The sequence below is a fragment of the Oncorhynchus gorbuscha genome, linkage group LG17, assembly GCF_021184085.1.
Source record: "Oncorhynchus gorbuscha isolate QuinsamMale2020 ecotype Even-year linkage group LG17, OgorEven_v1.0, whole genome shotgun sequence".
Taxonomy (NCBI): Eukaryota; Metazoa; Chordata; class Actinopteri; order Salmoniformes; family Salmonidae; genus Oncorhynchus; species Oncorhynchus gorbuscha.
In genome coordinates this window covers 23,875,635-23,899,671 of record NC_060189.1, presented here as the reverse complement: position 1 = coordinate 23,899,671, position 24,037 = coordinate 23,875,635, and the positions used below count along the sequence as shown (strand labels likewise).

At 42.3% G+C, this 24,037-nt stretch overlaps 1 protein-coding gene across 2 annotated transcripts in view; it reads left to right on the top strand.

Annotated features, from left to right (window-relative positions):
• The first annotated feature begins 1,936 nt into the window (after positions 1-1,936).
• The window catches only part of LOC124001769 (latent-transforming growth factor beta-binding protein 2-like), a 160,721-nt gene continuing 138,620 nt past the window's right edge, over positions 1,937-24,037 (top strand). Inside the window, exons 1-2 of one of the 2 annotated variants that reach the window (XM_046308818.1) lie at positions 1,937-2,882; positions 8,896-8,969. In XM_046308818.1, coding sequence (XP_046164774.1) covers positions 2,419-2,882; positions 8,896-8,969 — 538 coding nt within the window. In that variant the 5' untranslated portion in view covers positions 1,937-2,418. The remainder of the gene's footprint in view (positions 2,883-8,895; positions 8,970-24,037) is intronic. The other variant, XM_046308817.1, reaches the window with a different exon arrangement.

Sequence of the window (24,037 nt, the reverse complement as noted above, 5' to 3'; positions counted from 1 at the left end):
CCCTGCTCTCCTCTCCTAACACACTAGACAGTACACAGCTCTGGTCAGCCCTGCTCTCCTCTCCTAACACACTGGACAGTACACAACCCTGGTCAGCCCTGCTATCCTCTCCTAACACACTGGACAGTACACAGCTCTGGTCAGCCCTGCTCTCCTCTCCTAACACACTGGACAGTACACAGCCCTGGTCAGCCCTGCTCTCCTCTCATAACACACTGGACAGTACACAGCCCTGGTCAGCCCTGCTCTCCTCTCCTAACACACTGGACAGTACACAGCGCTGGTCAGCCCTGCTCTCCTCTCCTAACACACTGGACAGTACACAGCCCTGGTCAGCCCTGCTCTCCTCTCATAACACACTGGACAGTACACAGCCCTGGTCAGCCCTGCTCTCCTCTCATAACACACTGGACAGTACACAGCCCTGGTCAGCCCTGCTCTCCTCTCCTAACACACTTGACAGTACACAGCCCATGTCAGCCCTGCACACGCTGTACAGTACACAGCTCTGGTCAGCCCTGCTCTCCTCTCCTAACACACTGGACAGTACACAGCCCATGTCAGCCCTGCACACGTTGTACAGTACACAGCCCTGGTCAGCCCTGCTCTCCTCTCCTAACACACTGGACAGTACACAGCTCTGGTCAGCCCTGCTCTCCTCTCCTAACACACTGGACAGTACACAGCTCTGGTCAGCCCTGCTCTCCTCTCCTAACACACTGGACAGTACACAGCTCTGGTCGGCCCTGCTCTCCTCTCCTAACACACTGGACAGTACACAGCTCTGGTCAGCCCTGTTCTCCTCTCCTAACACACTAGACAGTACACAGCGCTGGTCAGCCCTGCTCTCCTCTCCTAACACACTGGACAGTACACAGCTCTGGTCAGCCCTGTTCTCCTCTCCTAACACACTAGACATGTTTGGGTTGGAAATGATCATGACTCTGAAGGGGAGAAGCTGAGCAGAGCAGGAGGGAGCCTGGTGGGTCCAATGCTCCTCTGTCAGCTGTTACTCAGAGGAAAGACAGCTAGCGTTGCTTCTCCCAAACACACAGCGAAGTTATGATGATTGTCTTGCATGTAGCAACTTCTGTTCATTAATTCCCAAGAAACTAGGTCAAAGAAATACAAACATAGCCTACTTCACTTACGTGGGATAGAAAAGAAATGGAAAGACCATGCATGCTGACCCAACTTGCCATTTACTTTTGTGATTTTTGGAAGATGTGTGCAACAGTAATGGTGTTGGCATGGTGGAGACAGGAGATGAAAGACATACTGTATAAGTGTATCATTGTGGTTTGAATGGGATGATGTGGCCAACTCTCTGTTGGTTGTTTAAGATCTTATGGGAGAAAATAAATGTTGTTTCCAGACAGTCAAGGACAGGGAAACTGATGATGCAGCATGGATGAAAGGGGAAGATGAATGGGATTTGTTATATAACTTCTCTAGTTTTCCAAGAACTCAAATTGAGCTTGAACTATGTGTGCATTACCCATATCCCCCACATTGTGTGACACAAAGATCATATTGTTAGGTCAATGTTCAATAATGAGTGCTTGCTGTTCTACTACTACTCAATAGTTAGCCGTTTATTATTAAATTCTATATTATACATGCATGACAAATTGACTTAATCTAGCATAGCCTACTCAATCTAAGTTTGCCTTCATTAGAATGACCATTACAAAAGACTCGCAGAATAAACAATTGTCTAATTCGCTGAAAATCTGAACGCTGTAGCCTTCTGTGGTATCCAAATTGCGTGCTACACGTGCTTTTTATTCAATGGCAGAATAGAAGAGGATATTTTATTAACACACAAGGAAATATTATATCATACTGTAACTTGGTAGCAATTGTGTGGCCGCTGAGCGCTTGGACCGAGGGGGGCTGAGCGTAGGCATCAATAAGACCACGAAGGGGGAGTTTCTTCTTGTAAAATGCATGCAAAGCCTCCAAAAATTTCCCGGTGATTTCAGATCCAAGAAGGTGGTCATATCCATTGGAGCGCCATTCAAAGTCGAGAACTTTCACTTCGAGTAGTACTGTGGCTCCAACCCTGGAATCTCATTGCTGCCCGCGCGCGAAAAAAAACCATGAACTATTACAGATGGATTAAAATGTATCTGACATAATTTTCATAATCGATTGTTTTTGTAAGTACAGGGAAGCTTTACATTTTCGATTTTATGAGCATATGTTAAACCTGCGAATTGATATACGTATATTTAAAATATTGATATCCATTCTGCGCAATGCTTACCTGGACATTATGAAGAGCATTTTGCATGCTTGGGAAAGAATAGGACTACAGTGCTGAACCACTTGATATTGCGCGTGGCTATCGAAAAAACGGAATCTTGATAAGTCACCAAGGTACACGCAGCAGCAATTTGTTTTTTGACAAAAAATATGAACCGGTTGTTGATTGCAGTTTTAGTGGTTTTAACCACTGCAGTTGTACGAATGTGTGACTGTCGGAAGGACTCAACAGGTGGTGGACAGGAGATGTGGGATCAGCTCCGGGCGCGAGCTAGGGGGCAAGGTCACTCCGCAGGGGGAGCGAACGACGCTGACCCCGCCAGACCATCCAGAGAAAGCTCGCACAGGTCCTCTCACAATGTATCGCACTCCGGTCGCGGGGCTCCTGTGAGCTCATTATATCAACGAGATAACAAGCACGCGACGGTAATTAAACCAGTTCCAGCTCCCATTACAGAAGCTTCCCACCGGGCGGACGATTCCACCGTTGCACAAGATGCTGCGCGTAGAGCCGCAAGACAGCTCCGCACCCACCACTCATCAAAGTACAGACCCCGAATAATTTACAGACAGAGCAACAAACCCAGCTCCACGCACACCAGGCGCCTTGCAGGGTAAGATTTTGCTTGTTATCGGTTGTAAAAAAAAATGCCTGCAGGAGTGCGTTTGAGTTTGTCTACAGATGTAGGATCTTAATTTGAGCCAGTATGCTACAGCAGGAAAATAATCCTTTAGGGGTTAACACATTTTACGTAAGGGAAAATCAAGACTGATATTTCAAAGTGGAAATTACAAACTTCTCAAGCCTTTGTAAACCTCAAATGCACAACAAGTCAAATACACTACAAGTCTCCTGCAATGGTGTGATGACATTTAGATCATACACATGTACCAATCATTGAAATCCTGTTTTTTATACATAATACCTGCTGTCTCTTCCCGGGGTTGTAAAGTGAGTATAGGGTTCAGTGAGTGTAGGCCTAGGATAGTTATGAACGCCTGTATCAAGGCTACATCATTGTCATTGGTGTTCAGAGACAGTGATTGATGTTGGTGGCTTGTGGGGAATGTCATGAATAAGCACAAGTCCATTGGAGTGAAACTTTTGCTTAGTTGGTAGGCATACACTTGCTGTTACTCTGCTATACAACACTGATTGTATTATACCATCGGGCAGGGTTCCCCAACTGGGAGCTGAATCTAGTTGGTGATCTGTAGTGATCTGTAGCCTATGCAGTTGTGTGCTTGCTAACTGCAAACTGGGTGCTTATATCACACATATAGGCTAGGAAACATTGGCTATATTGCCAGTGGCGTGTATTCATGGATGCCAAGGGAAGCCAGGCTTCCCCTTTGTCTCTGTATGTGTAGGCCATCTATCTGATGCTGTCTGGTCTAAAAGAGTATGACATTGTTGCGCCTCTAGCATTGAGTGCAAGGGAAGCCAGCGAGCATTTGGCCTCCCTTGATCATTTTTTTGCATAAAATAATAGCCAATCAATGTTGAGCTAAACTGAGTGAGCTCAACTCTGAATGGCCCTGGAGCACCAAAACAAAAGTGTCAAGGGAAGCCAGTTTGTATTTGGCTTCACTCCAATCACATCGCACCGAGAGCATACGTTTTAACAGCAACTCTTTGTGCATCTCGTTGTGTTTGTTGGCTTCCGGTGGCTAGCTAGCTAGCTAGCTAGCTAAAATGGGCCTTTTCCTAAATTAGCCATGGATGGAGATAGGGATTTGGACCCGGCCTTAGGCCTATATATCACAGTCGCAAGGCATATGAACTAACAGGTTATAGAGTAATGCAATTATCACGACACATAGGTTGTAATATGGCGTTTTTTTCTGGCTTGGCTTCCCCAGTGATTTTACCCACCTCTACTGTATATTGCTCTAGTCTAATCTAATTAATGAAATAACTCTATATACTGAAGAAAAATATAAATGCAACATGCAACGATTCAAAGAATTGACTGAGTTACAGTTCATATAAGGAAATTAGTCAATTGAAATAAATGAATTAGGTCCTAATCTATGGATTTCACATGACTGGGAATACAGATATGCATCTGTTGCTCACAGATACCTTTAAAAAAAGTTAGGGGCTTGGATCAGAAAACCATTCAGTGTCTGGTGTGACCACCATTTGCCTCATGCAGCGCAATCACATCTCCTTCACATAGAGTTGATCAGGCTGTTGATTGTGTCCTGTGGAATGTTGTCCCACTCCTCTTCAATGGCTGTGATAAGTTGCTTAATATTGGCGGAAAGTGGAACACACTGTCGTACACGTCAATCCAGAGCATCCCAAACATGCTCAATGTGTGACTTGTCTGGTGAGCACAGTATGCAGGCCATGGAATAATTGGTACATTTTCAGTTTCCAGGAATTGTGCACAGATCCTTGCGACATGGGGTCGTGCATGATCATTCTGAAACATGAGGTGATGGCGGCGGATGAATGGCACGACAATAGGCCTCAGGATCCCGTCATGGTATCTGTGCATTCAAACTGCCATCGACAAAATGCAATTGTGTTCATTGTAGCTAATGCCTGCCCATACCATAACCCCACCGCCACTCTGTTCACAACATTGGCATCAGCAAACTGCTCACCCACACAACGCCATACACATGGTCTGCGGTTGTGAGGCCGGTTGGACGTACTGCCAAATTCTCTAAAACAATGTTGGGGGTGTCTTATGGTAGAGAAATTAACATTAAATTCTCTGGCAGCAGCTCTGGTGGACATTCCTGCAGTGAGCATGCCAATTGCACACTCCCTCAAAACTTGAAACATCTGTGGTATTGTGTTGTGTGACAAAACTGCAGTGTATTTTTATCACCCCCAGCCCAAGGTGCACCTGTGTAATGATCATGCTGTTTAATCAGGTTCTTGATATGCCACATCTGTCAGGTGGATGAATTATCTTGGCAAAGGAAAAATGCCCACTAACAGGGATGTAATCAAATATGTGCACAACATTTGAGAGAAATAAGCTTTTTGTGCATATTGAACATTTCTGGGATCTTTTATTTCAGCTCATGAAACATGGAACCAACACTTTACATGTTGTGTTTATATTTTTGGTCAGTGTAATTTCCCTTTTGTCTCTCTCTGTGTTTTCATAATTTTCAGTCGATTCGCAAGTCGCTGAATCTCACCTGAGAAATCATCCGAGCTAGGGAAACAGCTCCCCTTTGTCTCAGTATGTGTAGCCCATGTAACTGATGCTGTCTGGACCAAAAGAGTATAACATATTGTCGCCGTAGCATTTGATTGATTGATACCAGCAAGCATTTAGCCTCCCTTGGTTTTTTCTAAAAGTATTAGCCAATCAGCGTTAAGCTGAGCTCAACTGTGGGTTGCCCTGGTGCATCAAAACTTCCCCCAAGGGAGGCCAGTTTGGATTTGGCTTCACACCAATCAAATCACTTCCTAAGCAAAATGTCATTTTCAGAAAAACGTGTCTGTTTCTGTGCTGCTTATGTTTATGTCCTGCAGTAGCTAGCTTGTGTTAATGTCCTGCAGTAGCTAGCTTGTGTTGATGTCCTGCAGTAGCTAGCTTGTGTTGATGTCCTGCAGTAGCTAGCTTGTGTTTATGTCCTGCAGTAGCTATCTTGCTAAATCGGCCCTTTCTTAAGCCATGGATGGAGATGGGGATTTGGACTTTTGACTTAATTCTCTGTACAGGTCAATGATTATGACGGCGATTCTGTTCTAACCATAAATTCATATGTTGTGCCATTGGCCAAACAGAACCACCATCGGTTGTGTCCATTAAAACCTATTTATTTTTGCTAAATGAACACTCGTGCAGCCAACCCTGTTTGTTCCACAAGACAAAGCATGGCACACATAGGAAAGAGGTGTTTACATTATAATCAGAATGGACGTTAAAAGTTCACCTTGGGTTACAGACATTACCTGAATGTTAAATGGAATATTCTTGTTTGAGTATGTCTTTACAGGGCCGCTCACCGAGCCCTATAGGAATCAGGTTAAATACAGTATATGGCCAATTTCTGAGGGACACTTTATTAGCAATATGAGGATCCATTCTAATTGGGGGATGAAAGCACATACACTGCTGTATAGGCATGGTGAGGAATGCCGAGCAGACTCAATGTCTGACATTGAGTGCCCTGATTTCAACCCCCGTTCTGCTTTTGATATCTTGCTCAGGTAGGCTTTGTTGCTTGGTTCCAGAAAAGCAAACGCAACACATACATTGGTCTATGGTTCCCAGAGCCTTTCACAGGGAGATTTAGAGACACTCAAGCACCAGTGTGTTCAGCACCAATGTCTTTATTACTGTAACTGAAAGCAAAGCATGAAGCACTTACGTCCACACAACACTATGGACTTGATTCCATCATACTCGGTACTGTAACCAAAAACATCTTATTTATTGTGCTTTAAGAATGCACGTTGGAATTCATGTACTCAACAAGCCAATGTTACAAAATGTGAATACAAAATACATTCCAATCCATGTGGCTGTCAACATGCTTTTTCACTGCACAAACAGCAGGGGCGCAACTTTCACTGGGGACGGGGGCATGTCCCTCCCACATTCTGAAATTGCAATTTTGTCCCCCCTGGTTTTATCATTTGAATGTGATACAAAACGATGCACCGGTGTGCTTTAGGACCATGCGAACGCCTCCGAGTGATTGGGTAGGCTGTTTGGAGTGTTTATCACACTGGATAAAAAAATAAAAATAATATTACGTCCCCCCCACTTCTAAAACCAAAGTTGCTCCCCTGACAGAAAGAGTGTTATTATTTGTTTATCCAGAAACCTAGTTACTAGTTTGATTGAATAGGGCACTGTGAGTTTAAGGGGGTGTAACAGTTAAGGTGCCATAAATCTTCAGAGGCATTACCCCGTGGTAATTCACTTTTTTTTCACCTCTTTCTGATTCATTAGCTTGAAATGAATCCTCTGCTGGTCGTTAGAGCGTGTGTCTGCATGACACATTTCCTCTTGGAATTCCCACTCTCTCCTTTACTCACCATCTGGTTTCTGGTGAGCCCTCGGGGAGAGGCAGTTTCATACGGTGTACCTGTCATGTCTTCTCCAGCAAAGTCTGTCAGGAAGACCGCTGACTGCTCCAGCTCAGAAAACTGCTCAACCTGGCTGCATGAAATGGGTCATGACGAGTGCAAATGTGACATCATTGATATTTATATAGCTTTTATGAATGGTTTCGCTATGAAGAGCTTGGAATTCTTTTAGCATGCTAGTGTACTCTCCATGAGGCTTTCAGGAATGATCCATCCATATCAGGGCTCTACAGTGCGACCATTTTATTCACATATGTGCCTAAATATTTTGCTGTGCACCCTGGAATTTGAATGTAGGCTCACCGGTGCACTTATAAAAATGAAGGATTCTAGCTTTAATACCTCAAATATTTTTTATTGTGCTCCTAAATTTCTTTGATTGTGCCTTCATTTTTCAACTTAGGCACACATGTGCTCTTTCTAAAAAAGGTCAGTGTAGAGCCCTGCATATAAGCATCAACATCCCCACAGACCTGGTCTGTTTTGTGTGGTTCATATTCATAATTTATCTTTATAAAAATGTAGGACTATTTTATGGGAGGTATTGTTTTCTAAGTATTGTGTTGTTCTTGACAAGGTAAAGGTAATTAATTACCTTCCTAGCAACTACTTTGCTGAAATCTGATTGGTCAGATGTGTATTAATTGTCAAAAGAGAACAGTTGACTTGATGCATGTTTGTGAATGTGGTCAGTTCATCATTAAATGTGCATCAGAGTAATTGGTCTCCTTCCAGTGTTTGTCTACACAGAGAGTCATCCATCCATCCACAATCTAAAGAACTCTCAAGCTAGAAAAACAACAGCTGTCTGACCAGGTGATGTTAACAGAAGGCAGACAGTCCTACTGTATCCCTGTGTTTACACTAACAGTTTACTAGTCATCTCCTGACTCAGCCTAGATATCGTACCGCATCTGCATAAGTCATACAATCGCTCAACAAACTGCCATTAATATCTTGTGGCAAGATGATGGGAGGTCGATTTATGCAAGCACTATTGTTTTAGGTTTGAATTTGCCCTGGAGTTGCTCTTGTGGTGTGCTGGCTTTTCATGTATTTCCCTGTAAAAATTGTCCAGTGCTGTTCTTACTGATTAAAGTATGTAAAGAATCCAGTTATTACAGTTTGCCTGGAGATTTATGTAATGTGCAGCCTGGGTGCTTTTCCTGTTTCTCCTCTTCCCTCCTAGGCTCAGATAGCCATGTATTTGTTTTCACTCTAGACTCCATGCAACACAGAGAGAGTGGTGTGTGGCTCTACACGCACAGATAGAGTTTCATGCTTTGCCTGAAAATGTTATTGCTTCAAATGTAATTATGTTCGAATCTCTAAGGTGCTCCTTCAATAGGCCAACCACATTAAGGGATGTGGAACTATAGTGGGGTCAGAATTAAATCTCAGATAGGAATGTTAAGGTTTGAGACCATGAACACTCAAACCATTATTCCCCTTATGAATTATGAATTGTGGGGTACTTTACTTCCTGTAGGCCGGTCCATTTTAAACATTACGTACAGTATATATTACATATCCCATTTCTGTCTCTCTCTCTGCAGGCCTAATGTATGTGGAGGTCACCAGTGCTGCTCTGGATGGGCTGTGGCTTCTGGGACCAACCGCTGTATAAAGCGTAAGTATTCCTATCTGCCCTTAGGTAAACAATTATTCATGACTGTCTCTTGACCATCTCTCAATCATGTCTCAAGTTGTTAACTGCTCATTCTCAGGCTTGGCCCTGAGTGTGAAACACGCCAAATCCAATGCCTACGAACTGTGTACGAATATAGTGTCAGATGGTATTACGAGTGTGTCAATATTCCCTCCATGGTCATGTTATTCATGTGGATTTGCATGTAGAGTTTTAACATGTAAATTACCAGTGCTTAGCATTTGGCTCGCTCTGTTGGACGCCAGGGCTTCATTTAGGGTGTAACTGCACTATTTTTACCACAGAAATATTGGATCTTAACTGCCGCATAAAAGTCAATGGCAGATACTGGGGGGGGGGGGGGGGGGGGTGAATAATTGCCCACTTTTGAAAACACAATTTCGGCAGAATTTTAACAGCTTACAAGTGTTACCACGCTTTTCATTGTAACATTCTTGACATCTGCCTTTTTACTGTTCTGTGGGTTGTTAAGTGCTCTGTATGCTTCCTAGTAGGGGCAGCAGCCTTAAAGAATCTCTTTTGTTGAGGAAGGATTGTGACCTACAAACCAGCTCCTGGTTGCAAATATTATTCTACAGCCTACCAAAACCTTTTGAGAATGTTTTTCCTTTTATTTGTGTCTGTCATCATGTTGCAGACTGAAATATCAGGATTTATAGGAGAAGCTGTTTAATAAAGACTTATCTTTAAGCTTTACAAGCACAGAATGTGAAACCCTCACAACCTGCATTTCTAGGCTGAAAAAGTTCCCACAAAGACTAGACAGCAGTACACACACATGCACATACACTGTCCCATGCTACAGAAGCTGATGTTGTTTGCCTATCAACTCAGTCAATAAAGTCACCTCATCCGATTACAAAGCAAGCTCATTAGCCAGCCTCCTCATTATCCCTCTCTCCCTCCCACCTCTGGTTCTGCCTCTTTTTTCTCAAGCCAGCTGAAGGCACACTTACAGAGGTGTCAATTACTTAGGTTGAAGCAGATTCACCTGCTAGAAAGTAACATGTCCCTTCTAAACCATTCATGCTAAACACAGTACTGTAGACCATCTAAGAAGGTCTCCATCCCACTACCATCTGGTATCTGTTAGTAGTTTGGCCCTCACCCAGGTGTTGTTGGAGGGTAGGGTACTATCAGCTGTGTAGTGAACCCCACACCACGACCCCGGGTCGGGCCCTGGCCTGGTGCTAACACAAGGACCCCCCTTAATGGAGAACCTCCTCCGTGGTGGTGGAAACCCCTCAATTAACTATCACATTCTCGGAGTGTGTTTACTGCAGACCCTAACAGGGCAGCAGTAGTTGGGGGCGGCCGCATGAGAAAACATTTGAACTAACCCTGGGGGAAAGAAAAGGATGTCAACTGGGCTATAAGTAAAAACATATCCTCACTGAGCCACGTCGAGAAAATTCTATGTGAAGAATTTGAAGTGGTAAGTTTCACCTGGGAAAGCGGATTTGGGACTGTGACTTTGGTGTCTTGTTGTGGTTTCTCAACAATACATGCTTGTTGAATCAGGTTGAAGTCACAGCAAACACTGTACATGGCAGGAGTTCGCTTGTTAGTTGTCCAGTTAGAATGCCGACAAGGATTTTTATTTTTATTTTTATTTATTTATTTATTTTTAATTTAACCCCTTTTTCTCCCCAATTTCGTGGTATCCAATTATTTAGTAGCTACTATCTTGTCTCATCGCTACAACTCCCGTACGGGCTCGGGAGAGACGAAGGTTGAAAGTCATGCGTCCTGCAGTACAGCACCCTTAACCACTGCGCCACCCGGGAGGCCCTAGGATTTTTAAATGTTATGTTTTATAAAAGGTCTGGGTTTCTGTCCCCCCCCCCACACATACACAAATCTCTCTCATGCAAAATTTGGTCATGTACAGTTGAAGTCGGAAGTTTACATACACTTGTGTGAAGAGTGTGAAGGAATGTGAATGAATGTGTGTGGTGTCAATATGCGTGTGTGTGTCAGTGTGTGTGTGGTTAGAGTCCAGTGAGTGTACATGGAGCCTGTGCAAGAGAGTCAGTGCAACAAAGAATAATACAGTTGAAGTTGGAAGTTTACATACACTTATACCCTGACTACACTGCTCGCGTTGGGTGCGCGAGCGTTGCAAAATAAATGTAGGAATCTGTATTATTAAATTATTGCACCCACACTGCTCACGCGCGTCAACGACCATCTGCGTTGCCAAGGGCTAAAATAGAAGTCAGTCCTATTTCTGATGCAGATCACGCTGCAAGTCCTGCCTCTCCCATCTCCTCATTGGTTTATACAAGCAGGTACCCATGTGCGATCTCCTCATTGGTTATACCCACGTGGGTGATTGAAAGACTAACTGTTTTGCCGGTTGTCGTGGTAATACTATGAAAGTGTAGATGCCAATCACCATATACGTTCAAAGATGAAAAAGCCTGGAAGGAGGAGAGATGACGAGAAACTATTCGGTTGACCGTTTTATGTGTGGATTAATTGTCGGAGTAGAGGACCTTGTGCATTTCAGGTTAAGTAACAACTCAATGTTTATATCTCAGGACAAATTTGCTAGCAACAGCAAGCTAGCTAAATAGGACAAATTAGCTAGAAAGTGCAAGCTAACTAGCTAAATTGCCATGCATGTTTAATGCTTTTCGACCTGTCCCCAAATTAATGTATTTGGTTCAGTTTTTGTTTTGATATTTTAGCCTATGTGTCGCGATCGCGTTTGGTGTAGAGGGACAAAATCAATTTATGCACAATAGCTCACAAGCACAGCCGGTTTGGGTTCCGTGTTAGGTTGGAGTTATTAAAACTTGTTTTTCAACCACTCCACACAAGCAAAAAGAAATCAGCCAAGACCGCAGATTTCTTTTTGTAGACCTCCACAAGTCTGGTTCATCCTTGGGAGCAATTTCCAAAAGCCTGAAGGTACCACATTTATCTGTACAAACAATAGCATGCAAGTATAAACATCATGGAACCGCACAGCTGTCATATCGCTCAGGACGGAGACGCGTTCTGTCTCCTAGAGATGAACGTACTTTGGTGCGAAAAGTGCAAATCAATCCCAGAACAACAGTAAAGGACCAGGGGAAGATGCTGGAGGAAATAGGTACAAAGTCCTATATCGACTTAAACTGAAAGGCTGCTCAGCAAGGAAGAAGCCACTGCTCCAAAACCGCCATAAAAAAGTCAGACTACGGTTTGCAACTGCACATGGGGACAAAGATCGTACTTTTTGGGGAAATGACTGATGACACAAAAAAGGAACTGACCATCGTTATGTTTGGAGGAAAAAGGGAGAGGCTTGCAAGCCAAAGAACACCATCCCAATCGTGAAGCACGTGGTTGGCAGCATAATGTTGTGGAGGTGCTTTGCTGCAGGAGGGACTGGTGCACTTCACGAAATAGATGGCATCAGGAGGAAGGAGAAATATGTGGATATATTGAAGCAACATCTCAAGCCATCAGTCAGGAAGTTAAAGCTTGGTCGCAAATGGGTCTTTCAAATGGACAATGACCCCAAGCATACTTCCAAAGTTGTGGACAACAAAGTAAAGGTAATAGAGTGGCCATCACAAAGCACTGACCTCAATCCTATAGAAAATGTGTGGGCAGAACCGAAAATGTGTATGCGAGCAAGGAGGCCTACAAACCTGACTCAGTTACAGGCAGAATGGGCCCAAATTCACCCAACTTATTGTGGGAAGCTTGTGAAAGCCTACCCAAAACGTTTGACCCAAGTTAAACAATTTAAAGGCAATGCTACCAAATACTAATTGAGTGTATGTAAACTTCTGACCCACTGGGAATGTGATGAAAGAAATAAAGCTGAAATAAATAATTATCTCTACTATTATTCTGACATTTCACATTCTTAAAATTAAATGGTGATCCTAACTGACCTAAGACAGGGGATTTTTACTTTGATTAAATGTCAGGAATTGTGAAAAACTGAGTTTAAATGTATTTGGCTAAAGTGTATGTAAATTTCCGACTTCAACTGTATATACAGTGCCAGTCAAAAGTTTGGACACACCTGCTCATTCCACGTTTTTCTTTATGGAATCATGTAGTAAGCAAAAATGTCTAATATATTTTGATTTGTTTAACACATTTTTGGTTACTGCATGATTCCATATGTGTTATTTCATAGATTTGATGTCTTAGTAAAAATGGTAAAAATAAAGATAAACCCTATATAACCCTACATAACCTTATATACATATATATATATATATATATATATATATATAAGGTTATGTAGGGTTATATAGGGTTTATCTTTATTTTATATTTTTAATTTTTTTTGCGCTTATGACAATATATATATATATATATATATATATATATATATATATATATATATATATATATATATATATATTGTCATAAGCGCAACGTGACTGCAAAAGAGACACGTTAGAATGTCAATTCTCATCAAATAAATTAGAAATTGACAGAAATATCGAACAAATCATATTTTGTTGTTGTAAATTAGTGGTGTTTTAATTTCTTTATAAAATGTGGGACAAGATTATTTGAATGTGGGACTGTTGCGCACAATCTGGGATATGTGGTCACCCTAGTCTGGTGGGGGATCTAGATATGGATTAAAGTAGTTATAAGAGTCCTTGTCCTGTTGTGTGTTTGGTCCAACATGGGCTTTTGTCCCAGATTCTTCCAATAATATCCTGATTCTGTCTCTGTGTTGTTGTAGAAGGATGGATGGTTAACACAGTTGTTTTTTATATGTTGTGTTGCTTAGTAAGTTACATCTGTCTAAAAGAGTTTGGCGCTATGTAATATATATAAGCAAAAACAACAAATATATACAGTGCATTCGGAAAGTATTCAGACCCCTTGACTTTTTCCACATTTTGTTACGTTACAGCCTTATTCTAAAATTGTTGAAAGATAATGAGGATCTGCACACAATACCCCATAATGACAAAGCGAAAACATGTTTTTAGTAATGTTTGCACATTTATTAAGAATAAAAAACTAAAATATCTTATTTACATAAGTATTCAGACCCTTTGCTATGAGACTCGAAATTGTGCTCAGGTGCATCCTGTTTCCATTGATCATCCTTGAGATGTTTTTATAACTTGATTGGAGTCCACCTGTGGTAAATTCAATTGATTGGACATGATTTGGAAAGGCACACACCTGTCTTTATAAGGTCCCACAGTTGACAGTGCATGTCAGAGCAAAAACCAAGCCATGAGGTCGAAAGAATTCCCCTTAGAGCTCCGAGACAGGATTGTGTCGAGTCACAGATCTGGGGAAGGGTACCAAAAAACATCTGCAGCTTTGAAGGTCCGCACGAACACAGTGGCCTCCACCATTCTGAAATGTAAGAAGTTTGGAACCACCAAGACTCTTCCTAGAGCTGGGCGACCGGCCAAACTGAGCAATCAGAGGAAGAAGGGCCTTGGTCAGGGAAGTGACCAAGAACCCAATGGTCACTCTGACAAAGCTCCAGAGTTCCTCTGTGGAGATGTGAGAACCTTCCAGAAGGACAACCATCTCTGCAGTGCTCCACCAATCAGGCCTTTATGGTAGGGTGACCAGACAGAAGCCACTCCTCAGTAAAAGGCACATGGCAGGCCACTTGGAGCTAGCCAAAAGGCACCTAAAAGACTTTCAGTCCATGAGAAACAAGATTCTCTTGTCTGATGAAACCAAGATTGAACTCTTTAGCCGGAATGCCAAATGTCACATCTGGAGGAAACCTGGCACCATCCCTACAGTGAAGCATGGTGGGGGCAGTATCATGCTGTGGGGATGTTTTTCAGTGGCAGGGACTGGGAGACCAGTCAGGATCAAGGGAAAGATGAACGGCGCAAAGTACAGAGAGACCCTTGATGAAAACCTGCTCCAGAGCACTCAGGGGCTCAGACTGGGGCAAAGGTTAAACTTCCAAAAGGACAACGATCCTAAGCAAACAGCCAATACAACTCAGGAGTGGCTTCGGTACAAGTCTCTGAATGTCCTTAAGTGGCCAATCAGAGCCAGGACTTGAACCCGATCATCTCTGGAGAGACATTTAAATAGCTGTGCAGCGACGCTCCCCATCAAACCTGACAGAGCTTGAGAGGATCTGCAGAGAAGAATGGGAGATGTGCCAAATACAGGTGTGCCAGCTTGTAGCATCATACCCAAGAAGACTTGATGCTGTAATCGCTGCCAAAGGTGCTTCAACAAGGTACTGAATAAAGGGTCTGAATACTTATGTAAATGTGATATTTCCCGTTAATTGTTTTTTATACATTTGCAAAAATGTCAAAAAACGTGTTTTTGCTTTGTCATCATGATGTATTGTGTGTAGATTGAGGAGGGGGGAGAAAACGATTTAATCCATTTTAGAATAAGGCTGAAACGTAACAAAATGTGGAATGTCCACCAGAGTTGTTGCCAGAGAGTTGAATGTTTATTTCTCTACCATAAGCTGCCTCCAACGTCGTTTTAGAGAATTAGGCAGTACGTCCAACAGGCCTCACAACCGTAGACCACGTGTCCTGAGCCGTGGTCCTTCAGCTTCTTCACATGTGGAATCGTCTGGGAGGGGGGGGGGGGATTGGCTAGGCCTGGCTGCCAATTATCATGGCTGCATCCCTGCCCAGTCATGTGAAATCCATATATTAGGGCCTAATGAATTTATTTCAATTGACTGATTTCCTTTAATGAACTGTAACTCAGTAAAATCTTTGAAGATGTTCCATGTGGTATTTATATTTTAGTTCAGTATACATTCTAATCAGGCTTTGAAGTTCATGTTTGATGCTGTTGTCTACATGGTCAGATGTGACCGTGGTCTGATCCAGTTGATAGCTTTCATAAGACATATAGCTCTTTGGGGTTTTTCTGCTTGGATTGACAAAGGCCATAAAGTGAAGCGAGATGTAACTGTGGCCAATTGCCATAGAAAAATGTCAAATTTATATTCATATTGATTTACAATCATCATTTAGCCTAGCTACACCCCACAGGACCGAAATGGTGCATCTGGTTTGGGGGTCATCCTCTGTTCTCTTTACAAAAAGAAGCCTCAGTCCCAGAGAGCAAGTTTTACTGTAAAGCCCTAATACTGCTCCACACATTTTTTACATGATAAAAAATAAGTGCAGGTTCCTCCTTTTGCCAGAACCGGGTTTAGAAATGAACAATATTAATTTACAATCACAATTCACAGTTTTAAATCAAATCATGAATGAATACTTCACCAGCAAACCAGTAATTCATGAAATGAACCAGGAATGGTAAGCAGTGGGAATGCAGTCCATCTTGATAAACAATTATTGCCAGAAAAAGAGAGGCTGGACATCGGATTAGTGGAATTCCTTTGCTTTGTATCGTAAACAGCCACAGTAACCTGTTTCCAAAATAGCAAACCCTCCAAATGAAATCAAATGAGGTGGAAAGAAAAGGTCACCTTGTTAGATGGAAGGACAATTATCTTTCTGATTTATTGTCACAACCGTACCAGAATTGGAATCCAGTATTTATAATTCAGTAGATAGAAATAGACTCTCTCCTGTTCTACTCATGCTTCACTTAGATATCTCACTCTAATCTATGGACCTGTGGTATTGAAAGTAAGATTCACAGCAGTTATCTCACAGTGAACATGATCTGGGCTACAGTATTACACAAAGTTGATCTGAGCATTCAGCTCTCATCTATTAGTAGTGTTTATTTTTGGTTGGTTAGGAGGTTTATTCCTATTCCTCTATTCCTATCAAAGTTGCCATTTAAATCCTGACCAACAGGTGTTTACATACTGAGTGTGGCACGTGTCCACCGGCCATAGAGACAGGGCTAGCCCTTGGCATCCACACCGCCCGGGTCACTATGCATCAGTGTCATTGGGTTTGCAATGGCTTCTCCTCCCCACAATTTAGGACAGTATGCAGAATGCCTCTCACAGGTGAGAGAGTCCCCACCGTGCACGCGGTGTCCTCCTGACCGTCTCACCCCAGCACACTGAGTTTACCCAGTGTCATGGCACAAAGACTTATCGATCCAGTAAGCTATTTCTGCAGTCATACTTACTGTAGTGCATGGTATGTATTTAATTATTTCATCATTCAACAAGTATCATCAGCCATGAAAGAATGGCCCCACCATGAAAGGCATAGCATTGCCTCTTGATTTAAATCCTTAGCTGTCTTTGAGAGGGCAGATGAAAGGTGCATCATTCAAGAAAATAAATAACGTTGTTCTCAGCCTCTTAAGTAGCCGGTGATCGACAGAGTGAAATGCAGTAGAAAGGAGGTTCTTTTTGATTTTCCTTCCAGCTTTCTTTGGCCTGCTGTGCTGCTCAGGTCCCCATCCAACCCTAAAATAACTCTTCATGCAGAAAGTCTGCCTCGGTCTCATTCATTCACCCATTCCTTGCTATTTCTCTCCCTCTTTCCAAACATACAATTCTCACGTGGAATGTTTCTTTAATTCCATCATATCCTCACTGCTGTTGGGGCTAGATTAAAGCCTTCCAGTGCACTTAGATTTGTAGACACCGTTGGGAATGATGTATATTTTGCGTCAGGCTGTGCTGTGCTGCCCATGCTCAGAATTACATACTTTGTAGTTACCTCATAACATAACATATGCCTATGTACATATTCTGTATGTATGAGTCGTGGGGTTGAAAACTGTTTAATTGGGGAAAATAGTCACATTTCACAGATGAATATAATATATGTGAAATTGTGTTCATTTACCTGTCAGTTCCTCTAAGAGTCATTTGTTTTTCTGATTGAGTTCTTTCGGTCCGTGTTGTCAAATAGACGGCTGGCTGTAGTGTACATGTTGTCCGTGCTCTCCCACAGTGTCTTCTCTTACAACACTGAGCCCCAGTGGTTTACAACCATCCTACTGAAACCACATACCTGTCTGGATCTCTCATTGGGGACCTGTCATGAAGCTGTCATTGGGGACCTGTCATGAAGCTGCCATTGGGGACCTGTCATAAAGCCTCGGTGTGAAACAGAGTCCACTTTTAATATATGTTCCTCTCACATCAACATGTGTCCACCAGCTGGTAAAGTAGCAAGGACATACATGTGTGAGAGTTTTGTAAAGACTACCTTCACATAAAGAGCTTCACAATCATGTTGGGTATTATAGATTCAAAAATGTTTTGGCTTGTATTAGTGGTGCTTTCTTCCTACTAAATAGATGATTGTGCTCCAGAGGCTAGGCATGCATTGCTACAGCCTAAAATATGTTTTAGCGTGAAGTCTGTCTTTGCATCCAACCAGTGCATATTCAATCCTATCATTGAATCTGACAGTGTTCCTTTGCCTCCATGTCTGTGGGCCAGTTGCTCATCCTTATCAAAACCATATCTGCTTCTCAGCCAAGTCACCTGTATGAGGTTTTGTTGGGGGGAAAGATTTTTTATGTTCCATTCAATTGTTTGAAGAGCATACACTGCTAAATGCATTAGCTGTATGAAAGAGATATCAGGCCAATATACTGTGGAAAATGTGCTTTATATGTATTGTCATCTAGCATCACACACACATAGAGTTCAGCCGGAAATATCTTCGAGAGGAAAGAGCATACTCAGTTTATGTATATAGGGGATGTTGACCAAATCTGCCTAATAATGTGGCTTGTCTTTAAGCCACTGGCCTCTCTGGTGACGTTGTTACACAGACAGCTGTGTAGGCCAACTCTGCTTTACAGGCACACTGCGGATTGGCAGAGGGTTGCACAGTTCACAGTTCAGGGCATAACTCTCCCTGGCAGTCTGGATGGCTTTATGGGCCATTAGACAGATCCTGTAATCAATACACACACCATGCTCACACAGCCCTATCATTACCCACACACTGGACACTTTACATTACTCTTCCCAAACCAGGAGTCCTGCCTTCTCCTCGCCAGTTGTGTCTGTGTGGAGGTGGCAATCAGGTTCTTTTTGGGCCTCCTCTGGCCATATGTTTTTCTAATTGCTACCATGGACCAAAAAATAGCTATAATGAGTTACCATGGACCACAAAATAGCTATAATGAGTTACCATGGACCACAAAATAGCTATAATGAGTTACCATGGACCAAAAAATAGCTATAATGAGTTACCATGGACCACAAAATAGCTAGAATGAGTTACCATGGACCACAAAATAGCTAGAATGAGTTATTATGGACCACAACATAGCAAGAATGAGTTATTATGGACCACAACATAGCTAGAATGAGGAACCATGGACCACAACATAGCTAGAATTAGTTATTATGGACCACAACATAGCTAGAATGAGTTATTATGGACCACAACATAGCAATAATGAGTTACCATGGACCACAACATAGGTAGAATGAGTTACCATAGACCACAACATAGCTAGAATTAGTTACCATAGACCACAACATAGGTAGAATGAGTTACCATAGACCACAACATAGCTAGAATGAGTTACCATGGACCACAACATAGCTAGAATGAGTTACCATGGACCACAACATAGCTAGAATCAGTTGCCATGGACCACAACATAGGTAGAATGAGTTACCATGGACCACAACATAGCTAGAATGAGTTACCATGGACTACAACATAGCTAGAATGAGTTACCATGGACTACAACATAGCTAGAATGAGTTACCATGGACTACAACATAGCTAGAATGAGTTACCGCACTGTCTCTCCATATACAGTAGTTGTTTTTCTGTGGATGAGGTGAAAGGGTTGTTTTTCTGTGGATGAGGTGAAAGGGTTGTTTTTCTGTTTACACATTGGTTTTGGTAGGCGAGCCTCTGTTGATGTAGGGACACTAGAGAGGGGAGCAGAGCACTGCTACACTGCTCCAGCCATAGGAAGTCTGTCCAGTGTAATCCATTCTTCAATTACATTTAGCTGTTTCTGTTCCTTTGTGTGTGATGTAACTGGTGTCATGATGCAGAGTGGATATGTCAGAAATCTCTTAAATGGAGAGACTAGAGAACTGCAAGACTTAGCTTTTTTGTTGATTTACTTAACCCTTATTTTACCAAGTAAGTTGATTGAGAACACATATTAATGTACATACATAACACCAAACACAAAGCTATCCCCACCTCTAAACACAAATGACTTATTTGAAGTTCGTGGCACCACGTGGTTTTCTGTTTCATGACGCATTTGTGTCCAGTACACAATTTCTTCAACACAAATTCCAATTTGTTGTGGCTAAAGTTAGCTCGGTGACTAATGTTAGCTAGGCTATGGGTTAAGGTTAGGGGTAGGGGTTACGGCAAGGGTTAGATTTAGGTAACATGCTAGCTAAGTAGTTAAAGGGTTTTAAGGTTAGGGTTAGCTGACATGCTAAGTAGTTCAAAAGTAGCAAGGACTTTCAAAGTTGTCTATCATGTTATTTGAACACACTACATTTGGGTTATACACGTCGCATTATACACCTACCCAACCTCCCCGACAAACCCTCTTCCTATTGTTTCTGTCTTAAGTAACCTAAGGTCTTTATCTGTGATTGAAATGCACTGTATATAACATTTTTGTGGTGACTTTTTTCTTGTGTCCGTCACGAATTTCACGTAAGTAACTTTTATCTATTTCACAATAATTTGTGATAGCCTTACACTCTCCTGCACGCCACAGTTTAGTCAGAACAACACACAGCCAATCATGTATCATGCTCCCTCCGGCTCTATGGCCGTATGGAAAACGTTGTGATGTTATCCCCAGGAGAATGGAGTTTGTGGCTTTTGGTGACCACGACCTCTCACATTCTTAAGTTACACATACTGTAGTGGGCACACACCCCTAGATATCCCCCAGTACATTGCTCGTTATAGGCTGAAGTAGGGAGCCTGTGGGGTGCGGTGAAGAGACATAGTGTGGCTAAAGGTAATGCACACAATGTCATGGGTCAACCTCAGGTTAACTAAACCCCCCAGACAACTCGATGTGGTTGGAGAGAGAGTGCATGCCCTAACTACTGTATTCGGTTGAAAAACTGCACTGTGACAGAAAAAGTGAAAAGATCTGAAAAGGGCACCTCCATTTTCTGAAAGATTACCCCTTAAGGATTTACCATAAAGGGAAAAGAGCACAAAGTACACAGAACTACCACAAAGGACCAGTCATCAGTCAGTCCTGAGCTGAGCTCCCTCACTTCTGCTGGTAATGATTAGGCTGTTAGATAGTGGTGGGTGAGAGGGATGATTCATAACTTCTGTTTTTGGATGATATATTGGGCAATGGACAGTGACAAACTCTGAAATTAATCTTAGAGATGTTAAATGATGGTACTGAAATGTGCAAATGCTCAATTTTGAAAACAATATAACCTGTGCTATTTAATAACATACGTAATCTGATCAATATCAGGGGTGCTAAAATACCAGTGTACCACAATTCTGCTGAGACAATTCTGCAGTGTTACTTATTTGTTAGGAAACATTTCAGACATGCTTCTTTCCACTTGTAGTACCATATACTACAAGTGGCAATATATCTAGCCGATCCCAGAATCCATAACACTTAACATATAAATGGCTTCTGTCCGATCTCTGGTTCTTACCCTTCAATAGAAATGATTTCACCTCCCAGAGCCTGGCCTACCGTTTAATTATTTTAAAAGACATCCGTTCAGAAGCAAAATACAAGAGTCCTTTCCTTAGTCAGTCTAAAGTTAAATAATTATGAAAATGTGCTTTAATAAAACCTCCTGGGAGCAGGTTTTTGTTGTAATGTAGAAGGTGAGGGAGCGTGGTAAAGTGAGGGCCAAGTGTTAGTGTTATGACTTCTCTCTGATATCACACAAACACGGATCAGTGTTCCAGAGTTTAGCATGTTTCCATTCTTCACTTTGAACAGATATTCTTCCATATATTTGGAAAGGGCCCTTGGTGGTGAGCTCTTTAGTTATTTGTATTCTCGACAAAGTGAGCCTCAATCCTAATTTGTTGAATGGCTCCCTGGCCCTAATGTTCTGAATGGCACATCAATTCCCCCAACCGTAGATTGAGGGGTTCTCCAAGATTATCACGATTCCGTTGTCGTTATTTATATAATCTTCAAAAAGCACCAATATCAAGTTAGCGGAGGTAGTATTGTTGACCTGTGAGATACATTTGAGACATTTTTATATGTGTTTGAGTTTCACATTTCCTGGGCTGAGAGAGGATTGTAAAAGTGTGTGAGGTGGAGAGAGGGGACAAATCTTCAGCAAATAGTAATGGCCTGAAGACATGCAATCTGTTGGAAACGAGAGCCCGGCCCCATGCAATAAATAGTAGGGCTGGGAATTGCTAGGGACCTCACGATATGATATTATAACGATACTTAGGTGTTGATACAATATGTACTGCGATTCTCACAATTCTATATGGATTGCAATTCGATACTGCGCTTTTTAATTTAACATTTTAAATTTCACCTTTATTTAACCAGGTGGCCAGTTGAGAACAAGTTCTCATTTACAACTGCAACCTGGCCAAGATAAAGCAAAGCAGTGTGACAAAAACAACAACACAGAGTTACACATGGGATAAACAAACGTACAGTCAATAACACAATAGAATAACCTGTATACAGTGTGTGGAAATGAAGTAAGGAGGTAAGGCAATAAATAGGTCAATAGTGGCGAAGTAATTACAATGTATCAATTTACACTGGAGTAATATATGTGCAGATGAGGATGTGCAAGTAGAAATACTGGTGTGCAAAAGAGCACAAAAATGAAAACAAAAATGGGGATGAGGTAGGTAGTTGGTTGGATGGGCTATTTACAGATGGGCTGTGTACAGCTGCAGCGATCGGTAAGCTGCTCTGACAGCTGATGCCTAAAGTTAGTGAAGGAGATATAAGTCTCCAACTTCAGTGATTTTTGCAAATCGTTCCAGTCATTGGCAGCAGAGAACTGGAAGGAAAGGCATCCAAACTAGGTGTTGGCTTTGAGGATGACCAGTGAGATATACCTGCTGGAGCACGTGCTACGTGTGGGTGCTGCTATGGTGACCAGTGAGCTGAGATAAGGCGGGGCTTTACCTAGCAAGGACTTATAGATGACCTGGAGCCAGTGGGTTTGGTGATGAATATGTAGTGAGGACCAGCCAACGAGAGCATACAGGTCGCAATGGTGGGTAGTATATGTGATAGACTGCATCCAGTTTGCTGAGTAGAGTGTTGGAGGCTATTTTGTAAATGACATCGCCGAAGTCGAGGATCGGTAGGATAGTCAGTTTTGCGAGGGTACGGTTGGCAGCATGAGTGAAGGAGACTTTGTTGCGAAATAAGAAGCCAATTCTAGATTTAACGTTGGATTGCTTAATGTGAGTCTGGAAGGAGCGTTTACAGTCTAGCCAGACACCTAGGTATTTATAGTTGTCCACATATTCTAAGTCAGAACCATCCAGAGTAGTGGTGCTAGTCGGGCGGGCGGGTGCAGGCAGCGATCGGTTGAAGAGCATGCATTTCGTTTTGCTAGCATTTAAGAGCAGTTGGAGGCCAGTGTTGTATGACATTGAAGCTTGTTTTGAGGTTTTTTAACACAGTGTCCAACGGAAGAAGGGCCAGATGTATACAGAATGGTGTTGTCTACATAGAGGTGGATCAAAGAATCACCCGCAGCAAGAGTGACATAATTGAAATATACAGAGAAAAGAGTCTGCCTGAGAATTGAACTCTGTGGCACCACCATAGAGACTGCCAGAGTTCCGGACATCACGCCCTCCGATTTGACACACGGAACTCTATCTGAGAAGTAGTTGGTGAACCAGGCGAGGCAGTCATTAGAGAAACCAAGGCTGTTGAGTCTGCCGATAAGAATACGCTGATTTTACTGCGATTCGATCTTCCAAACATATTGTTGCAGAGGGACAAGAGAGAGCCATAAGAAAACGAGATTTTATCAGTCATGGGAATAATAGTGCTAAACCATGTTGTCTCACAATTTAAAAAGAAGATGGAGAACAACCTATAAAAGGAAGAATACTGGAGTTTTGGCGAAGGTACAGCTGTCTACCGCAAAAATTATATTACGATACTGACAAAAATTATATTGTGATATATTGTCAAATTAT